General features: G+C 40.3%; 1 protein-coding gene across 1 annotated transcript; it reads right to left on the minus strand.

Annotated features, from left to right (window-relative positions):
- Window positions 1–20,809: 20,809 nt before the first annotated feature.
- On the minus strand, window positions 20,810–25,662 carry LOC124775285. Its single transcript, XM_047250123.1, has 2 exons — window positions 25,510–25,662; window positions 20,810–21,100 (listed from the first exon to the last, which is right to left on the minus strand). The coding sequence occupies exons 1-2, from the start codon at window positions 25,660–25,662 to the stop codon at window positions 20,810–20,812; spliced, it is 444 nt and encodes a 147-aa protein (XP_047106079.1).
- Window positions 25,663–26,926: the final 1,264 nt, after the last annotated feature.

Consider the following 26,926-nt stretch of genomic DNA (forward strand, 5'->3'; position numbering starts at 1 on the left):
ACAGACGAGGCGTGGGGTTCGGTTAATATGCAGCGTTTTCTCCTACCAGTTATTTGAAACATTCAGGTGTGTAATCTGCCACCATGATTATAGTTTCCCACAAAATATATACAAATGAAACACTTACCTTGTTACTTTGTGACAAAAAATTATTTCAGTACAGTATAAAGTCTCTGGAAATCAACTTTGCACACCTGTCACGAAAAGTAAGATAACAAACACTTTGCACCTCCAAATCGATTTCATCTACGTGCAGTCTTGTGAACATAGAAATAGAATTTCATGAATTGCACAAGAATGCAGAAAAATTTTGGTGTGAATGGAAGATATAAGAAACACAGTTAAGTAATTATTCTGTGCCACGTAATAATATTCACCTGAAAATTCAGAAGAGAAGAAACTAAAAATCATGCCCATTAAGACAGAAACTAAAGTGCAGATGCGGGCACTGTGCAGATCTGCGCTTTTTCGTCTTCAGATCTATACAAATAATGTATACTATGCAGTGTATTCATTGCTCTCGTAATGTTTCCCCCTTGTTCAGTGTTCTAATAATGAACTGGATTCACACCCATGAGTCTGATTGTTTCTTTCTATCCTTCCATCTACTATCTTTGTGTGTTACTGCACGGTGTTCAATAATCAAAATATTATGCCTGCTCCCGCGAGGTATTTGAACGAGGTCGCAAGAAGACTAACGAATTATAATCAAAATACACTGAGACGCCAATTAGTCTGTCGCCATGTTGTTAAGTCGGCAGAAATAGTTGAGTATTATTGCCTGCATCACCAGCACCGCGTTGACTTCTTCTCTTACTGAGATTTTCATATTACCCTGAACACAAGACGCCGAGAGAAATGTGCATATTCTCCGTGACGAAACATACCACATTCCAGTCATTCTGATCCATTCATTACGCGCAGCGGCAGCAGTGTTTGTTGACGTGAAAAATGCCGAGTTGCACTGTGGTCCAAAAGCCACGTTAAACTGTAGGTTCCCCTATTAACTGGCTAGGTAAGTCAACTGAAAGGTCGGAGGAAAGCAATGGCTTACAACCTCCAACACGACCGTGCCTATTAAAGCGCTGTGGTGTTCAAACCAATTTTCCGACTGATGACTGCTTTACTTTACTATGGGTTCCAAAGCTAATGATCTTCGGGTTATTAACATTTTTGTATTTTCATGCTGTAGCTTTGATACCAGTAAACGTAAGTAACCGGCCGAGCACCGTCACCATTCGAGCTGTCAAGGCGGTAGACGACGATGCTGTCGACCCCAGTTACAATCTTGGTCATGGCTATGTTTCAGTCGAATACCTCTATGTGTCTTTGTGCATATTTCAAGATATACTTTTATACACTTGGTACACATCCAGATCGATATCTGATAGAGCTGTATTTAGCAACATGAATCAGATATGTTTTCCGAGCAATATATTGGACAACACGTCAGTGCAGCGAGATATCGTTTGTGTGTTGCGCATGGTGCAAGAAATATTTGTGTTTTGCATGCTTCTGCGATAGGTTTCACCTCACTGAATGCGAGCAAGCTCACGAATAGACTGTCAATAACTGGAATTACGCAATAATATTTTAAAAGGTGTAGTTTTGCGTTATGCATCCTGACGAAATTAACTGTAAATAGATTATATGCCTACCTCCTTATTACTCGCGCTTCTCAAAGCTTTCCTCAGAAAATAAAAAGAAAAATAATAAGAGAGAGAGAGAGAGAGACAGAGAGAAAAAATATAAATTGTATTTCAAATATCTGCTCGATGACGCTATGTTCGTCTCGTGATGTAAAGCAAGGGTAGTTGATAGGTAGTATCTCTTTGTACTAGCGAAATGTATGGATACAGGGTTCTTTCTTTTCTCTCTGCAAACAACCAGAACAGAATTCAGTAACAAAGTGGTTAGAACACCTACGCAGTGCGACAATTAAACACTCAGCCTTTCTTGGTTACTTTGTTAATCGTTAACTATTGTCTGTAATGCAGTAAACACCCTTGATTACTGATTTGTTATTACTAACATTGTTATTGTTATTCGTCACCTCATAGCAGATTTCCTATCACTCACTGCTGCCAAAACACGTAATGAATGGATCAGGATGATTGAAATGTGGGATGTTTCGTCACGGAGAATATACACATTTATCTCGGCGTCTTGTGTTCAGGTTAATATGAAAAGCTCGGTAAGAGAAAACGACAACTGGATGCCAGTAATACAGGCAATAATATCCAACTATATCTGTCGACTTAACACCAAATTGGCGTCTCAGTGCATTTTGATTATAATTCGTTAGCCTTCTTGCGACCTCGTTCTAATACCTCGTGGGAGCAGGCATAATATTTTGCTTTTTGAACACCGAGAAATAACACACAAAGGTAGTAGATAGCGGTGCTATCAGACGAAAAGATCAACCTGACACAAGCTGTGTTTTAGAACCTTTATACCTGGATGAAGACCTATTCCTATTTATGATATCTGTGAGTGTTGCTGCATAAGACGAATTACGAAGAAACTAAATTCCTTCATCTACGACAATATTTAAAGAGATCGCCTTAAAGGCACTAAATCGTGGTTTGTGAATCGTTTACTGGCTGTACTCTGCCTCATTTCGCTGGTTTGAAAGCAAAAAGCTTACTGACAAATTTCACAGAAGGAAAAGGGGGACAAAATGTCTCCCACTGGAAGGTCATGTTGTTTTATTCAAATGATTACAAAATCAGGTAAAAAGAACAGTGAGGTTGTCAGTATAAGCACATTACTGTTGTCAGTATGATGTTGCACTGCCCAGGGCCTGTAATGATAAAGGTCCAGTTTAGGTAAGGCCTATTGTATACATAAGTGGAAGCCAGAACACCACTATATTCTACAATAAGTATGCATTGCATACACACAGGAATTACTGTCACAGTGTACTGAGCCCAATAAGTGATTTGCATATATTCCGGTGAGAAAGAACACTGGCAAACAGTCTTCGCTACATTAGGTTCCTTAAACTGGTGTCACTCTGAGCTAGAATTTATGGTCAGCGACTAAGTGTAACGTCAATGAGTCGGATGTGGGTTTTGCAACAGCGAAATACTTTCCTACATTACAGAAGCGAATATTAAATTTGAACTAATATTGCGAAAATTTTGAACTGGGATAGCTTAGAATAAAAATTTTTCTGTTTATTGCAAAGGAAAACAATTGATTTTCTAAAACATTCTCTGTCATATACAACTTGTAACAGGTCACGTCGACCAAATCATATGGAAGAACTGACAGCGACGTATATCGGAGGGCAGTAAGATCCCTTGGCTTTTAGTTTCGCAGTATTCGGCAGCCATTTCTAGGCGCAAGTAAATGAAGAAAGGCAGCGCGTTTTTGTTATCGAGTAACGTCTTCATCAATTACTTTAGTTTTAATGTAATCTACAAGTAATTGCTGATGTTTGATATTAACATGAAAAGGATTCCGTAGACAGAGAAAGAACCTCTTCTTGGGCAGCTACTTCTATAATGACCAAAAGGCATTAAATGATCTTCAAGCACATGTGTTCCAGCAGCGGTATTAAGAAATTGATAGTAATAATGACGGTAATAATCGAATTATCCGATAACTTCACACTTCACAGTGGATTTTCTCGAACTAAGACATTTGCTGAATTAGTGAAAATTTCAAAATGGCTTCACATCGAGGCTATGATGCCTAGAAGAGTCTTTACATCCTGCTGACATGAGAATAGCATAATCTCCGCGTCAGAAGCTTACTTCTACTTAACCACTCGATACACTCGCATTATTTCCACAGTAACTAATTTTGTAAGCTAATCACGTCATCCGTTACAGCACACTCCTGGGGCTAGGAAATGAGGCGACAATGGTCTGGTGGAACGAACTATGACAGGTGCAACGTATGGGTTCTGGCATTTACTTTTAAGAGGCACAAAAAAATTGACTTTATCCCTGGTAGCATCAAGAGAACGACGTTTTAATCCAGAATCCGCATTAAAGATCACGTTCCTTCATTACCAACTGGGCGGAGCCGGTTTACGTTGGGAAATGACACAGGCGGAAGTCATGGTAAACAGAAATACTGTCACCAGTAAACTTGCTTACATTAGAAAATTTTGCTTTATTTGATGAACCGATGTGCATTTAAAGGAACAGGGCTCTCATTTTACTGGCACTCGATTGAACTAGAGACGTTGAAAAATTTGGTGCTGGATTGTGATTCGAATTCGTATCTCCTCTTTCGAGGATCTGAATCTCTTGGAACAGAATAGTTCAATCATTTCGTTCCTTTTCCCAAGCCTGCAATCTTCTCTAGATCTCCTCCAAAGGTAAGTATGTGGGCCCGAATCCTGATCCAGTACAAAAATATTCATAATTTCATTTCAAGCCCTATTACGTGCACACCGGCCTGGTAGTGAAAATTAACGTGCATTTTTAATGTCTGTTCACGTGTTGCCAACAATCGCAATAGGTGTCGTTATTTCTGGTCAAACAAGCACACATCTTACTATTGGTGACCAAGCAATTGTTACTTCAGCTGTATTCGTGGATTATAAAGAAGGACGGTATGAGTGGGGTTCGATTGTGGCTCAGGCACAACAATTTGAATCCTTATTTTAGATTCAAACACCTAGCAGATGGTAAGAGAAGGCCCAGGAAAGTCGTTGCACGTGAAAATCGCAACTAATCTCGTCCTTTAAATAGCGGTTTATGAGTTCTAGCCACTATTGGCCTTGTAAAAGGACGTGTAAACACATGCATCTTCCATAGCCCTGTGGTAACTTGCTGAGCTGTAAAAAAGCGGCTGTTACTGTTTGCGGTTCCAGTCTCTTGACTCTAACGATTTTATCCCTTCTGTGAAAGAGCTACAAGCAGTCAGATCAAACATCGCTAAGGAAATCGCAAGGAAATACTTTCTGCTCATAGTACAATGGGGAAAGACTTACAATGCTGCACAACAGGTAACGCCTCTTACCGTTGCTGACAAGCAAATTTTGGGTTTATAGGAATACATAACTTTATTTATGAAATACCACATTTGCATACCACTTGAGTATGACACAGCATACCAATCAAACACAAACCCAATCGAAATCTAAGTGAATAGTATTTTACTAATTCGTGCCGAAAGAGACACCCTTGTGTATAGATATTCAGTTTTATTGAAACAGAGTTTCGTCGTAAGGCTATCGTGGGTAGTTTTATTTCATTTCTTATAATACAATGCACAATTTTCGTAAGGTTATTTTCGTGTTGTTAAAACAATAGTAAACATGAGAGAGAAATTAATCATCAACGATATATGCGAATTCTCTGATGTTATCTATAACAGTCCGACAATGCACATGCAGTTTATTGATTACATGCATATAGAAAACTTGTTCTGAATTAAAGCAGTCAAACAAGGTTTGAAGAAGAATAAAATTCCATTACCACACGACAGTTAGTGTAGAAAATACCTTTATTACGTATTTTTTCTCGATGTGGCCCGCGCGGGGTTAGCCGAGCTGCCTGATGCGCTGCAGTCACGGACTGTGCGGCTGGTCCCGCCAGAGGTTAGAGTCCGCTCCCTGGCATGAGTGTGAGTGTTTGTCTATAGCATAATTTAATTTAAGTAGTGTGTAAACTTGGGGACTCATGAGCTTAGCAGTTAAGTCCCATAAGATTTCACACACGTTTGAACATTTGGCACAATGCGCTCTCCCCATACATAATACAAAAATTGCGAGATGTATCTACTGCCTGGTCGTCTATTAAACCTGAAAAGAACAAAATGTCGCAGAAGTTAGCTCTTTTTCAACATGCGACTATATTGGGTTGAGAAGTGAAGGGAATTATGTTTAACGTTTCATTAGACTGATAACTTCTGAGAGACAGGCAGTTACAGTTTTTCTTTTGCATTGCACGGCGTTTTCAATAAACATTTAGCGCAATAGAGTAGCTCAAGTGGAAAGGAACACCTCCTATTTAAGTTTCTGCATCCTACACTGTTGGCAGTTCTGTGTAGGTGGCAGTTACGTGATTTTATTTCGATGATTCGAAAATAGAGTCGAATGTATGCACTGGGTAGCCGAGGCAGCTAGTTCATGGCGATTCGGTCAACCAAGTTAAGGAATGTACAGAACATGCTTCACACCACTACAGGGAGCCTGTGAGTCAGAATTCTCATCTAGTATGGAACAACGTTTTACGATAGAAAAATGTTTCACAGAGAAGAGGATTTGGTGGTCTATTGGGCTGATGATAGGTTCCTATACCTCTGGTCTGGATTCGATTCCAACTTCAGCAGTAATCTTTCTTATGCTAATTATTTATTTCTAGTGACGGAACAAACGCCAAGTAGGATCACAGGTCACTTATTTCATCTTTTATTTGACCTTCTGTATGTCGAAAAAATTGGTTCTGAACTGGAGATGCAATTCAGACCACCCTTAACGCGGAATTTGATCCTTTCGTGACAAAACAGCTCGACAATAATTTGTTGTTTGTTCAAAACTGCAGATTCCTCAACATCTCCACATATTGCGCGTGAATGGGTTCGAATTCTGGCCCGGCACTAAAGTTTCCATTATGTATTATCAAGCTCTAGCATGAGAACACCTATCTGCTGGTGGATAATAATTTAGATTTTGAATGTATTTTTATTCGTTGTCAACACTAACGATATCTGACGTTTTTGACGCTCAGTGAGACACAGAACTATTTGCGAGGTCATTGTAAATTCAAGGATGTTATTCCGAGCTGCAGGTTGAGAAAAATTCGGTAGTTGACGTCTCTCAGTGTGCAGTCAACAACGATATGTGTGTGGTTCGATTCCCAGTTAGCACTGAACTCTTCGTCATATTATTTCTAGTTCAAACGTGCTCACATGTTGTTGCTGTTGTAACAAACCCATATTTAACGTTCGTTTTCTGTAGAATATAACAGCGATAAGTGCCAGGTTGGAGTTCTGGGAAGAAAAAAATTAATGTTTCGTCTAGTCATTTCAGTTAAAACATCAAGCTACTGCCGAGAAAATCTGATAAGTCACAGTTGATTGTGCTTCAGTTACAATCCGATTAGGTTCTGGGTTCGAATCCCTATCCCACACAAATCTTTACCTCACGGCATTTCAAGTAAATTACTTGTAAAGAAGCAATATTTAACATCTCTCGTAGTTCGTTAAAAAGGACAATAGATGATGAGTAGGAATTCGCGTCCGTTAAAAATGTTTCGTTATGTAATTTAAAGTTGATATTTGCAAACTGATACTGTCTAAAATCGAGGTATATCGCTCTCTGTATGCCTAGTCAGGAATGACTGTTGGTTTTCGTCAGTCACGAAGACTTTGCTTAGTTTGCATGACCTGGGTTTGAATCCATATGCAGAACAAGACGGTTCGTCGTGTCATTTGAAGTTCATACATTTTCTCAACTAGCTGCTCGTGAATAACTTAAATTTTTAATGTCATTTTGTGTTAAACAATAAGTACGGTATGTTGCGTTGAAGAGGAAATCATGAATAGGACGAACTTACTACGTGTTTTACCTATCTGAGGTAAGCATTTCAGGTATGTCATTTATTGTAATAAATGTGAGCTTACAGGCCTTAAGGACAGTGTTATCTGTGATAAAGGGTTCCCTGATATTTGTAGTAACTTGGTTTTACTTTACATCTTGAGTTATTGCGATAGAGAGCAGTGTTTTCTAGTGGTGATTTGTTGGAACCATTTTCAATAGTCAAACGACTGTACCGAGGAGCGATTAGAGGACCTGCTAATCAGTTGCGTTATGTGGGTTGCATGCGAATAAGGCGAAATGCAATTCAGGTCGTTCGGATACTTGTGAGCACGACTGTACATGATGGTATAAATACTGAAATCAATTGTAAAATAATTAATTTGTGTTTAATGTGGAACATGTTCCAAATATTATTTTCAATGTGTAGTCCATCAGCGCCATCTGTGAATGAAGTTATGAACTTCTTATATCAGCACGAGAGAATGTCTTACGTAAGTCATGCTGACGTAAATTCACTCAACGCTTGACCTCGTTTGCACTGACGTAAATTACTGCTCTACGTCAGTACTACGTTTATCTAGAGGCCACACGCTGCTGAATAAAATACGAGTTGAAGCTCCCAGTGACAACCGAAGGAAGCTTGGCCTGCAACCAGTGCTGTCCATCGATCTCACGCAAATATTAACCGATTTTGGAAATTCAAAATGCTAAAATCATCGACATAAAAAGAACTATTCAGAAAAAAATACAATGAATAATCATTTTCTAACTAACATTACCCAGTTTTTATTATCTCTATCGTTCTGAAAATATTTCAAAGTGAAATGAAAACATGATGTAAAGATTCCTTAAACTTTCTCTAATCTTTTATTCATTTATAAAGTTGAAAGCTTTCAGTAAGTATATCTGTAGAAATTTTTTCACTAAAAGTTCCAAGCAAACTTTCATAGTCGTTTTCTGTGAACTTACAATATTCTTTCTACGAAAGACGTAAATCGCATAGATAGGACAGTTTCTTATGAAGTTATATAGAGAAATGTCAGTGTCTGATTTCAGTAGTGTAAGTCGTTTAAAATCAAGAAATGGATCGTATACTTTGAGAAAACTATTTGGTTGATTAGTATTCCACATTCCCTGTGGGAAAATTTCGTTTCTTCATTCTTTCTGTAGGGTAGGTTAACGTGGTCGAATAATGAAGAGTCAAGTAACGGATTAATTTTACGATTTGTCTGCAATGTAACAAATACGAAATAAGGTATATCACATTCTGCAGATTTCTAGTAACTAGTGATATCTAGTTCGAAATTTTTCTTACATCTCAATCCTGCAACTGCTACAATTTTTATTTCATAAAAAGATATCCGAACTCATGGATTTTCCAGAATATTTTTTCATTGTTCTAACTTGTAAGTTGGTTCATATTTAACAATTACTACACAAATTTCCATCAATTCGATTAGAAATTTTCCTTCCTTAGGAAGTGTATCTTTAATTTCAACTCCAGCATCATTATAATCAGGCCATCTAAGAATTGCATCTTCAGAACTACAAGACCTAGTAAAAATTACTGTTAAATCTCCTTCCCACTTAATTTTTTATAATCTATAAAAAATCCACCAAGAATTAATAATGGATAAAGTACTTCATTTTTCATACTCTTTATTTTTTCGTTATTAATTTACCCTTCTAAGTTTATTTTATCAGTAACACATGAAGTCAAATATAACACTGCTGCTGATGAAATAAAAGGATGTTTGATTGTAGATAAAATATCATTTCCTTTCTTTATGCTCACAAAATCAAACAGTTTTACCACATACTTATCGATTAATTTTTTATTGGATTTTCAATCACATGTTGGATTATCTGATTCTGATCTATCTGGGTTAACTAGAACAATTCTTAAGTTCATGTATAACTGTGCATAATTTGGATGAAGTCACAAACATTTATTTCAATCTCTGTATCCAAGTTGGGTGCATTTAAATTATGTTTACTTTTCCCATTCGCAGAGAATGAGTAGAACTGATAACTCTCGATTTTCCTCATGATTCATTAAGGATAAAATTTATTAAAACATTTTAAGAACAACTGTTGCACAAGCACAATTAACATCAATCAAATTGTCATTTTCATCACTTACAGTAATTTCTAAATCTTGACTGGGATCTAAAACAGGAAGATTTACAGGATAATATGGTTCATAAATTATTGGTCTTCCAAAGTAAGCATTTGGTTTAAATGAAACAATAATATTGGTTTCTCTGCGAAAACGATCAGTATGTTTAACAAACATTCCATCAACCAAATTAAAATTTATATCAATTAATTCGAATGGAATAATTTTAGGAATATCTTTAGCAACAGTCTTCTTATTAGCTTCAATAATTTGATTATTAAATTCTAGCTCTCTTCCAATATTATCTTCTCTTATATCCATTCAGAATTTTACATTACTCTCAGTAACAATTCTATTTAAAATTTCATCTGGCTTAATATGAATATTTGGATATTTCGAATGAAGAAATTTTTCTAACTTTTTTAACTATTCTCATCTACAGGAATTTCTGTTGCTTCTGTGTCACAAAATAATTCATTATTTTTCGATGTAATACTGTAGTTAAAAAAGTTTAATAAAGGCCAATTAGTGAAATATTGTTGTAAGTAATGGTTAATCTTTTTTCAAAAATAGATGACTTACAACGCAATTGAAATAAGCATTCCACTTACATTAATAAAAATTGTATTGAAAGAAATGAGATGCAGTCAAGACCGTTTTAGCGGTCGCACAGATTGGGAACCAAAAATAAGAATTCGGGAACAGAAATTAAAAAAATAATCATCGTTTAGTTTTTCGAAAATTCAATTCGATATGTAATCATAGGACAAATTGTCCCACAATTTTTCAATGTGGCTGTTCAACATGTAATCCAACACATTTTTTTCTCAGCCATTTTTGGTGGAAAGTAATGTGGAATTTGTTGTGGGACTTCATGAAATGTTCTCGCTTCAAACACTGTAAATTCATGAGGTGCCCATCGGTGGCGGCGCTATGTACAGTCTTCAAAATGGCGTCTGTAACAGAGATGTGTTTCCGGCAGAGAGTTTCTTTTGGCGGAAGACCAGAGCATGGCAAACACCCATAGACACTTGTAGAATGTCTGCTTAATCCTGCCAGTGAACAAACGCACAGTCAGTCACTGGGAAAGGCATCCATCATTATCGAAATATCGTCACGTATATCTGTCTGATCTAACGCATGCCAGCAGCCTGTACGCAGCTGTTACTTCAGCGGTGTTGAAACATGCGAACACTCACGTTCGAGGTGATCGACGGATCACAAACAAACACCTCGCTGGACAACTGGGCGTCTCTGTCAGAAGTGCTGACTCACTTGTCTACCTGTTGAGGTATTCATCAACCCTACAGCCCGAATCTCGCACTTTCCGTTTGTTTTTTCCAATAAAACATGTACTCTGCAGGAACCAGTACGTGGTTGATACGGAGGTTTTTGATGCAGCAAGACGTTGGCTCTGACAACAACGAATACAGTGGTACCATGTGGACATACAGACCTCCCAGTAAGGTGACGTAAAGCCACCGTATTGAATGAGATTACGCTGAAAAATAGGGTTTTGTTGCCTAAAGAGAGAGGAATAATACGGTATATTGAAATCCTGAATAAAATTACATGTTTTCAGGAAAAAAGTGATGCATTACTTATTGAACGGCTTTTGTATAAATAACCGTCTTCCATTTTAAAATTTCCCGAGCAATTTAACTTAGGTCGGCTGTGACTGCACCACCATCGCCAACATCATGCTGGTCGCGGAAACTGGAGCTATTATTCTGCATTTTCCGTTAGGTAGTTGAATCAGTAGTATGAGTGTGGCATCTGTCATCAGCCAGTGGGTGGGATTTAGCTCTCATCATTCCAACCCCCTGGCGGTGTCTGTATACCCTGCTACTTCGGCCTTTCCGACACGCAGAGGCCATCCACAGCGTGGTATTTATGTAAATAAAAGCATAAAAACTCCTATCCTATTCCAGAAGTGGCGTCAGTTGTTTAATAACATTACACATGGACTGGATATCACAACTTCAAGGAGCACGAAATGGTATGACTGCATAGGTCAGTCATTTGTAAACTAGATGGCGGAATTCAGTTCATTGATAGGGTAATAGGAAAATGCAACCAGTCTACAGAGAAGTCTGTTTACGAAACTATTGTGTGACCCATCAGTAGTATAACTTGTGCCAGTTCGAGCACAACCTGCATTGTTGCCAGATTTCCCTCCCTTATGACAGTGTGCTCTTTTACCAGGTATTCCCCTATCCCTACACCTCCACCTACTCCACCACCGTCCCTTTTACCTCATATATGCCATGGACGTAGGGCAACTGAAGTGTAATATCATAGGAGAGGGAGAAACCAAGGATTTCTTTCATTTCCCGCCAATTTCATGTTAAGAAATGTGACCTAGCAAGTGTGTTCGTATTCCCAGGTCCACCATCTTCGATCGCCATCTTGGATTCTCATGTCATAGACCTGTCAATTGGCATATATGAGGTAAAAGGGACGGTGGTGGAGTAGGTGGAGGTGTAGGGATAGGGGAATACCTGGTAAAAGAGCACACTGTCATAAGGGAGGGAAATCTGGCAACAATGCAGGTTGTGCAAGAACTGGCACAAGTTATACTACGGATGGGTCACACAATAGTTTCGTAAACAGACTTCTCTGTAAACTGGTTGCATTTTCCTATTACCCTATCAATGAACTGAATTCCGCCATCTAGTTTACAAATGACTGACCTATGCAGTCATACCATTTCGTGCTCATTGAAGTTGTGATATCCAGATATTCGTGCAAGAACATTACAGTTGGGACTCATTGATACTGCAATCGTAAGATAATACGTTTTTCAATTCGTGAAGTGCACTGTTTTACATCTCTGAACTTTTGAAACAAGTTCTCGATATTAATTCTTAAAAAGATGTGGCTGATATCTGTAATCCTTTCTGTGATAGTATTTTGTTACGGGGTACTGCAACAGCTGCATAACTTCTGAAGTTACTATTAGATTTTTCTGCCAGGTAGTTACTTTAAAATATGAACAGCTAGGTCTTGTCTCTGGTTCACAGCTCTATTTATTTCTTAATCTGTTGATGATCATCCGTCCCAGGTAGCACGTGCGTCGTCTCTACCAACAAATCTTCATTCCAGTCACAAATATTGCATGATATCCCAAGCGATTGTACTTTCGATAATAAGCGGACTTATGGGACTACATGACACATACATATACGTGGCTGGAACGCCCGTCAAATAGTCATCTGATTATGTGTGATGCTCGTATTCGAAGCGATTTACTTTTGTGTTTGTGTTCCTGCACCATAAAAGCTCAGAAAACCATAATATATCCTCCTAAAGAGGTCGACATGCTGAATATTTCATTATAATTGTATCAGTAGCATACAAAATTAACAGAGATTCATTGAGGCGAAGAAAATGGTAACGGATAAATCTTAGAAAGCTTATTAATGAAACGTTATGAAATAACAATCAAGGAGTCAGATGCATGAGTTACAAGAAGTCTGTGCTAGCAGAAAGGGGACGTAATTTACCGTTGGAATGATACGCCTCTTGGTTTCCTAGCAGTAATTTTAGGCAGTTTTAATAATTTAGTGATACTGTGCAGTCATTCTAATTATATTTGTTATCGTTTATGGGAGAACTTTCGTGTAAACTGGTGTCTATCTCGGATTCGCCTGCGACTCCACCAACCCGCAACGCATATCTGTTCAGCGTGTTATCGTCAGTCCAACACCTGCGGTCATGCTGGTTCCCGCCTATCTTGCTCAATCCACAGAGGGTCTCCCGGTAAGCAGCTAGAGGGCGCAGAACAGGCGTCACTCCAGACACGTATCTCTTGATGCATTCGCTGCAGCTTCACTAGCCAATAGGGAAATTAAAACCTCCCGCCGCTCGAGTATTTCTCCCAGCACGGAGCCGGCTAGAGCCAGTTCTGTCTTCGCCAGCCAGCGACTCAAGTACCACCACTATTTGGATACAGCCTCAGATGGGACGTCGCCCGCGACCTGCGCTCTCAGCCTTTGTGTTCCGCGCCGTGGACAAGTCGTACTGCCTGTGAGATACAACTTTGCATACGTACTTTGTTTTGAAGACAGACTTTTCATTGCTCACGAGAGCGTAATCTAAGCTCTCAAGAATCTATTCCAGTTTCGTTTAAGAACAGTTATTTGTGATGAAACTTTCCTTCACAATACTAGGAAGAATCGCTGGAAAACGTTTATTTTCTTCTGTTGCGCTGCTTCAGAAACAGTGACTGTTTGTGTTCGAAGTTTACTTGTTCAAATAAACGAAGTTAAATTATGTCTACTTGTGATAGTGTGGAAATATCCCGAGTGAGAAACACTTCATTCACATCTTATTGTAACATCTTGAATTAATCAGCACAAAAGCCTGCATTAGAATTTAACCGACCTTAGTGATATACGGGGGGGGGGGGGGGGGGGGGCAATTATTGAACTACATGAAATAAAATCGTCATAGCTTCTCTGAATGGTTTGCGTTAGGAAGTTCAAACTGCGTAGCATGATGGGAATTAGCATGCGCATTGTTGTTTGGCTTAGCAACGAAGCCCACCTTCATTTGGATGGGTTCGTCAGTAACTAAAATAAACGCTCTTGGGGGACTGATAATCCGATTTTCGCGAGCGAGAAGTCTCTTCACTCTCAGCACGTGACTCTGTGGTGGGCAATGTCCGGTCACGGATTGTCGGTTCGATATTCGTTGATGGTTGATGCCACGGTGACTACCGAACGGCACGTGACAGTTTTGGAAGATGATTCCATCTCCATTATACAATGTGACCCTCATTTCGACAAGATATGGTTCGTGAGAGACGGAGCTCGAGCCCATCGAAACAAGAGAGTGTTTGATGTTCTGGAAGAGCACTTTGGGGACACACATTATGGCTCACAGGTACTCAGAAGCCACTGTATGGGCCTCAACTGGCCGCCATATCCTCTGGATCGGAACACATGCGATACCTTTCTGTGGGGCTATATTAATGACACGTTTGCAGCAATAACCCCAAAACCATCTCTGAGCTGCAAACAGCCATTCAGGAGGTCATCGACAGCATCGCTGTTGCGACACTTAAGCGGGTCATGCAGAATTTCGTTATTCGTCTGCGCCACACCATCGCCAATGACGGCTGCAATATCGAACATGTCGTAATCTATATCCGAATATTTGTAGTGACGTTCATATGTTGAATAAATCGTGTGCACGCCGTAGTTTGTAACTAATTTACGTTTTATTCAAATAGTTCAATAATTCTCACCCTGTAGAAATCGTAATGATATACTAGTGCAGATTCGGCTGCTAAGAACTGGTTATTTTGGAAAGTCTCGCCAGAGTATGTCTAAAGCCCCTTTCACGTGAACGATTTTGCTGTCTCCATTGACTACTCGTGACAAGTGAGTCTACTGCAGGACCTCTGGCGTTGTACTAATGTAACAAGTCTCGTCTGTCACGAGTGGTTGCTCTTGATGACACCTCAGCGCCAAAAGTGCTTGCGTTGTGAGAGCTGTCTGCTCAGCAGTTTGGCTCTCGAAGTGAGGTTATGAAGAGCAATCCGTTTTACTAAAATAAAATCTACATATTGTAACACAATTGAGAAAAAGTAATGATGATAAAGTTTATTATTAATGATCAAGGCGAAATTCATAGCAGATGTTCTGGGCAAAGGACGTATGCTGCATTCCCCACTTTCTGGAGAAATGAAAGAATAGGCAAATTGTCACTCAAACACTTCGAAACACCTGCATTTAGTTTCTCGAAAAATACACGCAACAACAAATGTTGTGCATCGCCCTTTTATTTGGAAATTCACGGGACAGAAAACAAAAATTGGCCTGAAGCATGCGATTGTTTTCATTTGGGATGTGTTCAGATCACCAAATCAAACACACAGGACAAAATCCTCTGCTTCCCCCTGGAGGTTTTTCACTGCGTTCCTGGGCCAACGTTAATATGTTCAGACTTGAAACCTTCGCTTATCCATCTTCGATGAGATTATCAAGCCTGCTCTGGTCCAGTTTGTCCCACTCTCCAGTGACGATTCTGCGTAAGTCGCAGAGTATATGGTCGTTGTCGATGTGCGATTGCTTTCACTGTATCGAAGATGAACAGGTGCTCAAGGCTCATAAAGCATGAATTTTACATTCATTGCTTACTGGGCATTGTTGCTTCGAATGATCGTTCCTGTCATATTCCTCAATACTGATCACTGCTCCCGGGATACCCGCTAGGTTTGTGGCTTGAGTTCAGTCGAGAATCGTATTTCCGAGGATGTGCTGAACTTGAATGTCTCCGAACTTTTTTAATTCGAAAACTCGCAAAATTTTTTAAATAAAACAAACTTTATTAATATCTACTTCATTATTTTTCATGTCTATGGACTTATTTCTCAACGCAGTCACCTTGGTGACGAAGGCATTCCCCCAACGAGAGGCCAGTTTGTTGGTCAGTCATTGTAGAATATTTGACTTTCTGACGGAATGAAAACCTTACGTCTAATTACACTGCTTCATCGCTATCAAAGCGAAGTCTTCTAAGCTGTTCTTTAAGCTTTGGAAAGAGATTGTGCTCTGTTACTCACAATGAGGTTGTTGTTATTGTGGCCTTCTGTCCGAAGACTGGTTTGATGCAGCTCTCCATGCTATTCTATACTGAGTAAGTCTCTTCATACCCAAATAAGTACCGCAGGCTGCATGGTTCTGAATCTACTTACTGTATTCATGTCTTGGTCTCCTTCGACGATTTTTACTCCCTTCATTACGAGCACGAACAGCCCAGCGTCGGACATTAGTGATGTCGATACAAACATCACCATACATAGCTTTCATTCTTCCATGAATTTCAATTGGATGCACGTTGTCTGCGGTTAGACACTCCATTACAACACATAGTTTCTTACGCACCGACATAGTTGCGGTACATACCGCTATTTTACACGCTACAATTCGAATCCATCTTACGTCAGTCGACTGAGAAATAAGCCAGACCTTTAGTACCTCTACCAGTATAGAGCACAGAATTAAAATTTCGGAGGCATTACTTTTCTACAAGCCCTCGTATCTGTCGAACAGTGACTTACTTGACGCATCAGCGCTCACAAGTTAGATATTTTACACTGTTACTTACGTTGTATGGAGATACCCGAGACGACCTACGGACTTTCACATTTCCTTTTAAGCACATCTGGTGCACGATTTTGCTTTAAATACCAGTTGAAGCTGACAAAAGGCACCAGGAAAAAGTGTTTATGGGATCTGCTGAAATAAATTTTTAAATTTATTGCAAACTCTTTACATTGGCCACAAAATTTATTGTAACTTATTTGTTTGTACAGTTCGAGGGAACTGCGTTCATTTGAATTATCAATTGAACAAGAACCGGCTGATGCAATCAGACACCTAGACAACGTAGAGCCATAGACAGTAGTGTGATTGCATTCCAGTTCAGCCATATTCCAAGGGATAGTGCAGTATAATTTATTGTTATCAGCTTGGCCGGTAATACCGCATCTTCCGGTTCTTATCGTACATGAAACTCGGCAAGACTGAGTGCTCGGATGCCTCTCTCTGCCCTATGATTAGCCCTGTTCATTAACCATGGGACACTAGAAGACTCCTGTTGATGATCGCAGCAGGAGGTCGAAACGTCGAGTACTCGAGAACGTTGAACAACTGTGAGAATCGCAATGGGTACGACAGTCCTCAGATTTATAAAAGAAAATTCTCCCTGGCTAGTAACTTTAGTTTCGTTTGAGGAAAAGGCAGACTGCAGTGGTGGTCAACATGGTCCCTCCCACCCACAAGTGGGCGTTTCAGCTTTCGTGGTGGGCGGTAGCCGGTAGGGATTTTGAAAATACTTTTATTAGGCTTTAAAGAAAAATTTTGAAAATAAGGGACTGACTATTGTATGTTTTAACTTGATGTAGCTCGGCTTTATAAATTTTGTAAAGTGAACTTATCCCTACTTCATAAATCATATTTACTGTGTAATCGGTGGACGGTTAGAAAATTTTACACCTAACACAGAAACAAAAGTGGGTGGCAGGCTAAACAAGTTGACTTCTCCTGAAGTAGGGCATTTTTAGAATTATTAAACATAATTTACCAAGTATTTCTAAGATTTAGGAGAATATCGGGTAGACCTAAGGGTTACCTGCATGTACCGCGCCCAACGCGAGTCTTTCGCCATTTCTTCAAACGCTGTGTAAAACACCATGTTAGCTATTATGCTGAAGACAGCCTCTCCTCCAGGCACCAACAGCTTGTGAATGTTCTGGACAGCGTGCCTGTGAAAATATTAATGTATTAGGTGGCGTTGCCCCAGTGGAGGACACATAAGACTTTCTGAATTTTTGTAAGAATCAAATGAACGAATTACAACAAAACTATTTTGTGGTGAAAATTTACAACAATAATACTAAAAACCTACAGAAAATAAGGTGTTTTTAATTTCACATTATGCAAACGAAGTTAAATTAACAGGCTTGAACTTGCTGTTCACAACGCCGAACACATTATGAGAACGATAACGTTGTAAATGTGAGCACAAAAATGAAATTACATGTAACGGTATATTCAGTGTCGTTATAGGTCTTCAATGTAACCATTCCTTGCTCTCTGTTAACATCTTGTGCTATTTGAAAACCAGCAGATTGAGCACACCTTGGTGAAAATTCAGAATGGCACTTCATTAATTCCATAAAAAAATTACTGACTACAGCTTTTTTGTTCCCGTGGCTTCAAATGTTGCATTAAATTATAGACTAATTGTAAAATTACTACTTTTTAGGGGCAAAGAACAGTTTTTCTAAAAATATAAGATGTCTATCCTCCAACCGATTAATGAAAGAGTTTTTAAATTTATCATACGAACATACCATTGTTGTACATAGCCCGGTATTAAAGCCACATGTTCTTCTAATGGGCTCTTAGGGACAGGGAAGGACCCTGCTCCTGAATTTTGCAGCTAATGCGCTATCGACGGCATTTTTTTTTACTGTCACTGCATCCCATTGTGATTTCTTTGAAATTCTCATTCTGGCACGATGAAAGGGATACGTTTTCACGTCCAACAACTTTCCTAATATTATTTCATAACGATCATGTTGTCTTCATTTTCTTCAGCTATATCACACAGCTCGAATAGATGCCGATACTGTGGACGGCGGGGGGAGGTGGGGGAGAAGCCACAACGGGATATGCTGTTTTATTTTTAATGAAACCAGCAGCTTCTCCCCTGTACCCATCTATAGTGTCCTTCCCTTCTTTTTCCGTTGAGTTGAAAGCGTGAATGAGATTTTTTTCATGTCTCGTAGAGACCAGAGGGGTTTATTTCCTCCAGAGTAGTTTAGCAGTTTCTAGAGCTACACTACTCTCCCTGTAGTCTCTCGTTCAAAGATACCTTACAGAACAACCTGTAGCGAATGATGAACTTTTGTGGTTCTTTCTGCATATCCAGAAGGAACATATTCAGTAAATAGCACGCCTTTGTAGCTTTTATTTTTCTACCAGTTTGCTAGTCGAACATGTGCCGTCCCCTCTTCTCGTAGAAGGAAGTCGTTTCTAACGGGAGAGCAGAGGCGTGCTCCATCCTTTAAAATCTGTCTCCATCTAAAAATAAAAAATAAAATATTTTATAGTGAGCGGACGCTAAAAGTTTTCAAGAAGGGGTTGGATTGGCGATAGAAATTAATCGCGGCAGTATGCAGATTACTATGTGGAAAGTATAAGGTGGCAGTGTCCTTCCGGTGTGAGTCAGGACAGCTCGGTGAAGGACAAAGCAAAACACCAGCTGAGGAGACAAAGGAACCCTCTATTTTTCTTTTTTTAGAATACCATATCTGGGTGCAGTACGCGAAAAAATTTGCAAACGTATCAGATGTAAAAACATTACTTCAACGTATTCTACATTTTCGGATACAAGCAAAAAACTCAGGCACAAGGAAAAAGCCGTGGGAAATAAACATAAAAAAGCGGGCGTATACTGCATTGCATTACATGCAATGACTGCCGTAAGAAATAAATAGGACAAACCGGTAGGCCATTACAGATTTCAGGAACACCTTATCTTAAATAACAACGCACTTAGCGAAGAGAGACACAGCATCACAAGCCGTTCAGAAATTTAAAAATATTCCAAAAGAAAGAAAAAAGCCTCATTTTGAATATGTTAGAAAGAGTAGACATTTTTAGATATAAAAACGAAAACGCACAATTCACGTTGAATAACCAATTGGAATTAAAGCACCATATCATTCTTGCTAATTTTGACTGTTTGTACGATTAGGTGTTAGTACCTAATAAAATTGTGTATTATTCTCGTGTGTAAAGGTATCGACCTACCGCTCCTAGTCATCAGTACATGACGTCACACTATCCATATGGGTAACTTCCGTTCCGCCAGCCAGCTAGTCTCTCTTCGTCGGTCGTGCTTTTGCTTTGTCCTGCTCTGCTGTCACACTGGTAAGACACTGCCACCTGACACTTTCCACACAGTAATCTGCGTAGTGTCGCGGCTAATCATGTTAGCAGTGACAATTTTTCAACGCCAATCCGGACTTATTTAAAAACTTTTAGCGTCCACTCACTATAAAATATTTTCTTCCGTCTTTTTTTATGCAGGCAAATTTTAAGGAACACAGCACGCAGTAGTATTGACGATATTCACAGAACAATTAATTTTAACTAGGAGCGACGGATATTCCTGCAATATTTTTAAGTTGTGGCTATATTTTAGACATTCCTTTATTAATTTTAATATTCACAAAATATGCTGACACTGTACTTTGCTTTTTACAACGTATGTTGCACTTGACGATGTGGCTTTAGGCAGCGAAACCCACTGAGTTTCAATGAACAAGAATTTCACCTACTGTTAGCGGACTTCTTCCTAACGTCATACATTTCAACAACTGCAGCTGCCCTGAACATAAAATAGTTTATTTCTATTTTGAACAGTGATCTTTACCTATTGACTTGCCCTCGTAGTTACATGCTGCTCTGTGACTCCGTTTTAATACATAAGACATTCTTCTTGCAGTCTGACAACAAGCCTTACATAACCTAGTTTTATCAATATGGATAAACTTAAAATATTATTGGAGAAAATGTATGACTGATTGTTATGGTATTTCTTACTCGTGGAAGTACCACAACAGCAATCCATAGCTGGAGTGATCAAGTGTAACCCCTCTTGTATTACAGTCGGAGAAATAAGGCAGGCCATCTGTTGTACGGTATTGGATAAAGCGACAAAATGAGTACACACCTGTTGTCGGGCACCCAATGCAGCAGCAGCAGACAGAACACCTTGCCGAAGGGTGCGTACTGCCACACGGCGGAGTTCTCCAGGTCGGGCTGAACCACGTCCAGCTGCTCGTACGTGATGGTGCCCGGCAGCGCGTTGTGCTGCCTGCAGAACTCCAGCATCTTTGTGCTGATGTCGCAGGCCACCAGCTTCGTACCCGGTGGCAGCCGCGGAGCTAAAATCTGCCAGTGCAGAAATATGCTTTCTAATTTGCTCTTCTAAGCTACACAGCTGGTAAAGTTAATCGGCGCTTCCGTTTCTTCGAGGACACAAAGCGATAAACAGCGTGCTGAGTGCGACTTCCAGACTTGTCGAGGATTGAGAAAAGAGGGAATTGATAGAAGAGGCCACAGTTGTCGAATGGAGAGTACAGTTCAGATTCCAGATCGTCCAGTTCGTGTGCCGTGACCTGGTACATTAGGGTGGCTCGCCGCGATGTGCCATGGAAAATAGCTCACCGGGCCAGCTAAAGCCTGAAAGATGTACAAAGCTGTCGGGAACAGTCTTAAAAGCTTGTAAGGGTGTTGCAGGGTAGGTTGCTCTGAGAAATAATTATTAATTGTTTCCAATTTTGTTATTATTGAAGTTAGCTAAACAAGCCGTTGAAAGACAGCACAGACGTAGCTTCTGCTCACCTTGCTTAAATTTATAACTTCCGGAAAAAGCACAGTTTAACAGGTGATGAGCATTTGAAGAAGTGCTAACTCACAGATGTCGGTGCATTACCGCACTTTTCCTCGTGGAAGTGCTTGAATTGCTAATTAAATCGGACTTGCCGCAATGTATGAATTTTGTTCTCAGCAATTATTTCTCAGTACAGCCTACCTTGCAACACCCCTACAAGCTCTTCAGACTGTTTCTGACAACCCTGCGACAACTAACAGGTAGTTCAAGCGGCGCATCATTGAAAACCCGCCCATATTTTGCGAACTGCATCGGTTGTGTCCGGCTCCTGAGTACACGGGATGTGCTTGTGGGGCCTATGCCCTCAGCGAGGGTTTAACGCGTGTGTGCGGAACATCGGATGTGTTTAAGCTTTGTTGGAGCTGTATTCGTTTTCAGATTCGTGTGTCTTTGTGTCAGAACACTGTCCATAAACTGGCGAAAACACAATGTACGTACAATTCGTTTCTTTTTAGGGTTCCTTTCTTCAGTCGATAAAATGGAACCCCTGTTGGATTACTTTTCTGTCTGTCTGTCTACCCTATTGTGAAAAACCATTTTTCTAAACAACGGGTCATATCAAGTTCCAGTTTATGTCACATACTAAGGTCTACCAAGTGCACATTTATGTCACATACTGAGGCCTACTGTCCCTTGACGGTGTAAAAAAGTGAAGCATCTAATGACAGAAAGGAGGCTTTCAGGACCGGATGACACACTCCTGTTAAATCCTTCGAGGTATAATGTTGTCGTCTTCTGTTCCTGACGTTCTACCCTGAACTGGACGTCTTTAGAGGCGTTGCTCTTTCACGACTCAAGTCTCAACGGAGGAGCAACACCTCTGGAGATGTCCAGCGCAATTCTGGAGGGAACGCCAGGAGCAGAACAGTTTCGTGGATCACGACATTATACCCCGAAAGGTTTACCAGCAGCAATGAAGCTTCTAAGTCAGTGAAATCCAAAGTAGGACCATTTGTGTCAAATTTTTTGGCATTCGCACACTCATCCATCAAAACCTATACTTCTTTCCCGTTGACGTAGAATCATGAAATTTGGCAAGAAGTAAGATTTCACAGTACAAGAAAAGGAAACAATCAGTTAATTGTTAATTTGTTATTATATCACACGGAAAAAATGTCTTTTTCTCGCTTGCTATCTGACTCCAGACTTGAAATTAAAACATTCTCGAAGGTACTGGAATCCCTGGGACCAATACTTTGCCAGTATCAATGTTGATAACAGGCAAAATCGCCGAGATTCTCGATTTCCAAGATGGATGAACTATCTGTATACAATATGGCTACGAAGTCTTCACGACGTATTTCTTGAATAAAAATCTCTCGGTGTACATGCCGCGTCAGTTCAGGATAAAAATTAAGTTTGTATGGAACCCTCACAGCTTGAGTCCCGAACGCACAGGCCAATGTTTCGCTATACAGGATGTTAAAAAAATCGTACTATGCATTGCGAGGTTGCAGTATGGACTAAAACAAGAAAACAGTCCAATATACATGGGCTCCAAAAGGAATGCCTTAAGTTCTATGAGCATTTGTTCATATAGGCTCGTGTGAAAAAAATCTCTAATACTGAACAAGTGGTCACAGCTCTTAATGGATGCATTTTGGATCCCATGTTTACTGGATATTATTGTCTTGGTTTGGACCACACTATTACCACTCAAACTATGGGATAATTTTTTAACAGCTTGCATGAAGAATCCCTGCTTAATCGGGAGCACCATGTTTTTTCTTGCATTGGAAAAGGATACATTGATCTGTTAATACACAATGGAAAATTCAAGATAGAACGTTACATTATTATGAAAAGGACAGTTGTTACTCACTATATAGCGGAGGTGCCGAGTCGAAGATAGGCACAACAAAAAGACTGTCAGAAATGTGCTTTCGACCAATAAGGCCATCATCGAAAATAGTCGGAAACTGTGATCATGTGTGCATGAGTTGCGTTTGCGGGAGTGTGTGTGTGTGTGTGTGTGTGTGTGTGTGTGTGTGTGTGTGTGTGTGGTGTGTGTGTGTGTTTATTTTCTACGAATGCCTTGTTAGCCGAAAGCTCACTTTCTGACAGTCTTTTTGTTGTGGCTGTCTGCGACTTAGCTCCGGTATACGGTGAGTAACAACTATCCTTTTCATAATATTGTTAATTATTATAGGTATCTGAAGTTTGGTGCACCTGTTGCATACGAGGTGGTACTGTAAATCGGGATATGAACAAGGGATATGCAAGTAAAATAGAAACCCCACAGAATGTCTTAAATCTATTGTTGTACATAGGATGTTACATATCGCTTTCTTTATTAAAATTCATAAATGGGTGTGATAAATGAAAGCCCTTGTTGCTGGTGGTGATGAGTTCTCTGTGAGCGGAATGAACATTGACATGATCTGATTTACTCAATCTGTGCAGCGACGCGTTAAAGCTACCATTTACTCGTAATCTGGCATATAAAATTGTTTTTGAAGGAGAAGCTAATCAAATAGCTGTAATAGCGCCAGTGCACCACAGTCCACGGACAAGCAACTATACCGCGATTCCGATATGTCCTTAGGTAGTATTGTCACCATATTGTATTGTCATAAAGATTATCCACACCACATGTCGCTGCATCAAGAACTTCATGGCACCGTTTTCCATAACGGAGTAGTGTTTTGTAAGTGGCCACGTCAACAAATGCAACCGACCCCCAAGTTCTTTACCCATATACTATTTTCCAGTGAGTCTACATTCACAAACCATGGTTGCGTTACCGGGATAATATGCATTACTGGAGTGAAGACAATCCCCACTGGTTGCAGCAAGTTGACCATCAAGGTCCTTTGTCAGTTAACGTATGGTGTGGAGTCATAGGGAACAATCTCATTAGTCCGTATCTTATCAACGGCATGTTGAAGGGGCGCAAACAGGAACTATCGGAAAAACTGTAAGACGTTGCCCCGGACGTCCAACAACGTATGTGGTTTCAGTATGACGAATTCCCGGCACATTACGCAACTGAAACACCGGAGGTATTAACGTTGTTTACACTGTCCTGTGGATCAGGAGAAGTGGCCCTGTTAATTGGTCTGCTAGGTCGCCGGATTTCTTCCTGTGGGGATATTTAAAAGATAAATTGCATCAGCAAGTGCCAACAGGCCGTGAAGACATGGTCGACAGCATCGGAAACACCTATGCTGATAATCCTGCATCTATGCTTCTGTCCTCTTTACGGTCAGTTGAAAAGTGGATCACTAAGTGTACTGAAGTTGACGATACTACGTTTGAACACCTACTCGAATTGGAAAAGTAGAGTAGTATTCACCACGAACCATGGCCACAGTATCACCTCAAGTAGTCCCCTGTTCGATGGGTTGGAGGACTACAGCGTTGCGAATGGGGTTTCCAATTAGAAGTTAGGAGACACTGGCCAGTCCTAACGTCACAGCATGGAGGTGGGGTCCCAAATGCCACAGGATATTCAAGGACTTTTGAGTACCATGTCACAAATTGCGATAGTGCACCCATTTCTATTCCTCCGATTACAGCGCCACCTGCGGCGAAAGGAAGGAAATGCTTCAGACAAAAGTGTATAGATTTTGCCATAAAATCGTAAACTGCAACAAAAACCGGGGTTCCCACTGAAGATTTCAAAGTTGCCCTTACCAGCCATGGACAGGGTTGGGTGGCTGGTTGAGTGTGGCATCATTGGATGTCTCACTCCGAGACAAACAAATTGGAATTTGAACATTTTTTGGTCCGATGTGTAGTTTCGAGATACTTCAGTGTCTTCTGTCAAAATGAACACTCTGTATACCTCCTTATCTCGGTGGTCCTAGGTATCCAGGAGCGACGATACTTTACAGCACACAAGAGAGTTGCTTAGTCATCGATTGCTCTGATGGAGTAGTAACGTGACTGAAAGTGAAGAACCCACGTTCCTGGCGACGTCACCGGGCCCGCAGCCAATGTAGAGCACCGGCAGCGGCTGCCTCGGCCACGTGAGGACCGGCCACAGCTCGTCAACCTGTTTGGCGGCCAGCAGCGTGAGGGGAGCACACCCGAGGTTGTACAAGTCCGGCTTATCCATGCTGGTGTACACTTCTTGCTCAGCCAAGTTGGTTAGAATTGTGTACCGATCACAGCCAGGAACAAGATGCTGATGCCTGGAAGAAAGATGTTTTTAGGGAAATCTCCCTCCACGTCAGATACAGTTTAATGGGAAGGTGGACGTTAACCGTTTGCCGTTAGAGACGGAATACTAGTCAGTTTCCTGGAAGACGAAGGAAACTGACCACTGCTTCCCACTTACTTATGCGTTAATGAAATTTGTGGTAAATAATATATCTCATTTTCAAGTCAACAGTTCAGTCCATGGAAACAGTTTTTAAGTATCTTCAAAAAAATTTAAAGTCACCTACTTCGGTCCACAAACACACATTAACAATAAATTTCCAGCAGCCATAACGATTTCAGCTAGTAATAAAGTTCAGTTTAAGAGGATCCTAAGGGATTTATCGGTGGTACACACCTACTTCATTCCTGAATTTCTTACTACGAGGGCTGAACGAAAAGAATGCCTTCACCTTCGTTAATTGGGTTTGGATGGGAATATTTTATTGAATCAAACGCAGAAATAATCCTTAGAATATGATCTTTTATTACCAATATTCACTTTTCCACATAATCACCAGCCAATTGGATACATTTCTGCCAACGATTAACAAGTTTTCTGAAGCCGTCACGGAAGAAGTTGACACTCATTTTCTGCAACAACAGTCTCACAGTCCTCTCAACGTCTTCATCAGAAGCATAATGATGTCTCCGCAGATCGTCTTTCATTATCGGGAACGGATGGAAGTCAGACGGTGCTAAATCTGGACTGTGTGGAGGATGCCATACGGTGCTGAGATTCAGTCTCTGAAGTTCTGCTGTGATGGCACTTAAGTGTGCGGTTTGGCATTGTCATGCTGCAGGAAAACATTACCCTTTTCCTTTAGAGCCCTTCTTAGCCGTCATTTCAGAGTTCGCAGCGTTGTGATGTAACGCTCTGAATTTATTGTTGTTCCACGATCAAGGAAATCAACATTGATAACACCGTCTGCGTCCCAGAACACTTTGGCCGTGATTTTTCAAGCTGAGGGCTGCGTCTTGAATTTCTTTTCCTGGGGCGACTCTTTGCGTTTCGTTTCCGGGTCGTAGTGGTGTACCCACGTTTCGTCTCCTGTCAGAATTGAATGGAGAAAGGCGTCACCTTCATTCTTGTAACGCGAGAGGAGTTCCTGGGAAATTTCAAGTATGTGTGCTTGTATTGCAGGTGTCAGCATCAATGTGACCCACATGTTCTTGTGAAA

Source organism: Schistocerca piceifrons, chromosome 2, assembly GCF_021461385.2.
Source record: "Schistocerca piceifrons isolate TAMUIC-IGC-003096 chromosome 2, iqSchPice1.1, whole genome shotgun sequence".
NCBI classification, from domain to species: Eukaryota; Metazoa; Arthropoda; class Insecta; order Orthoptera; family Acrididae; genus Schistocerca; species Schistocerca piceifrons.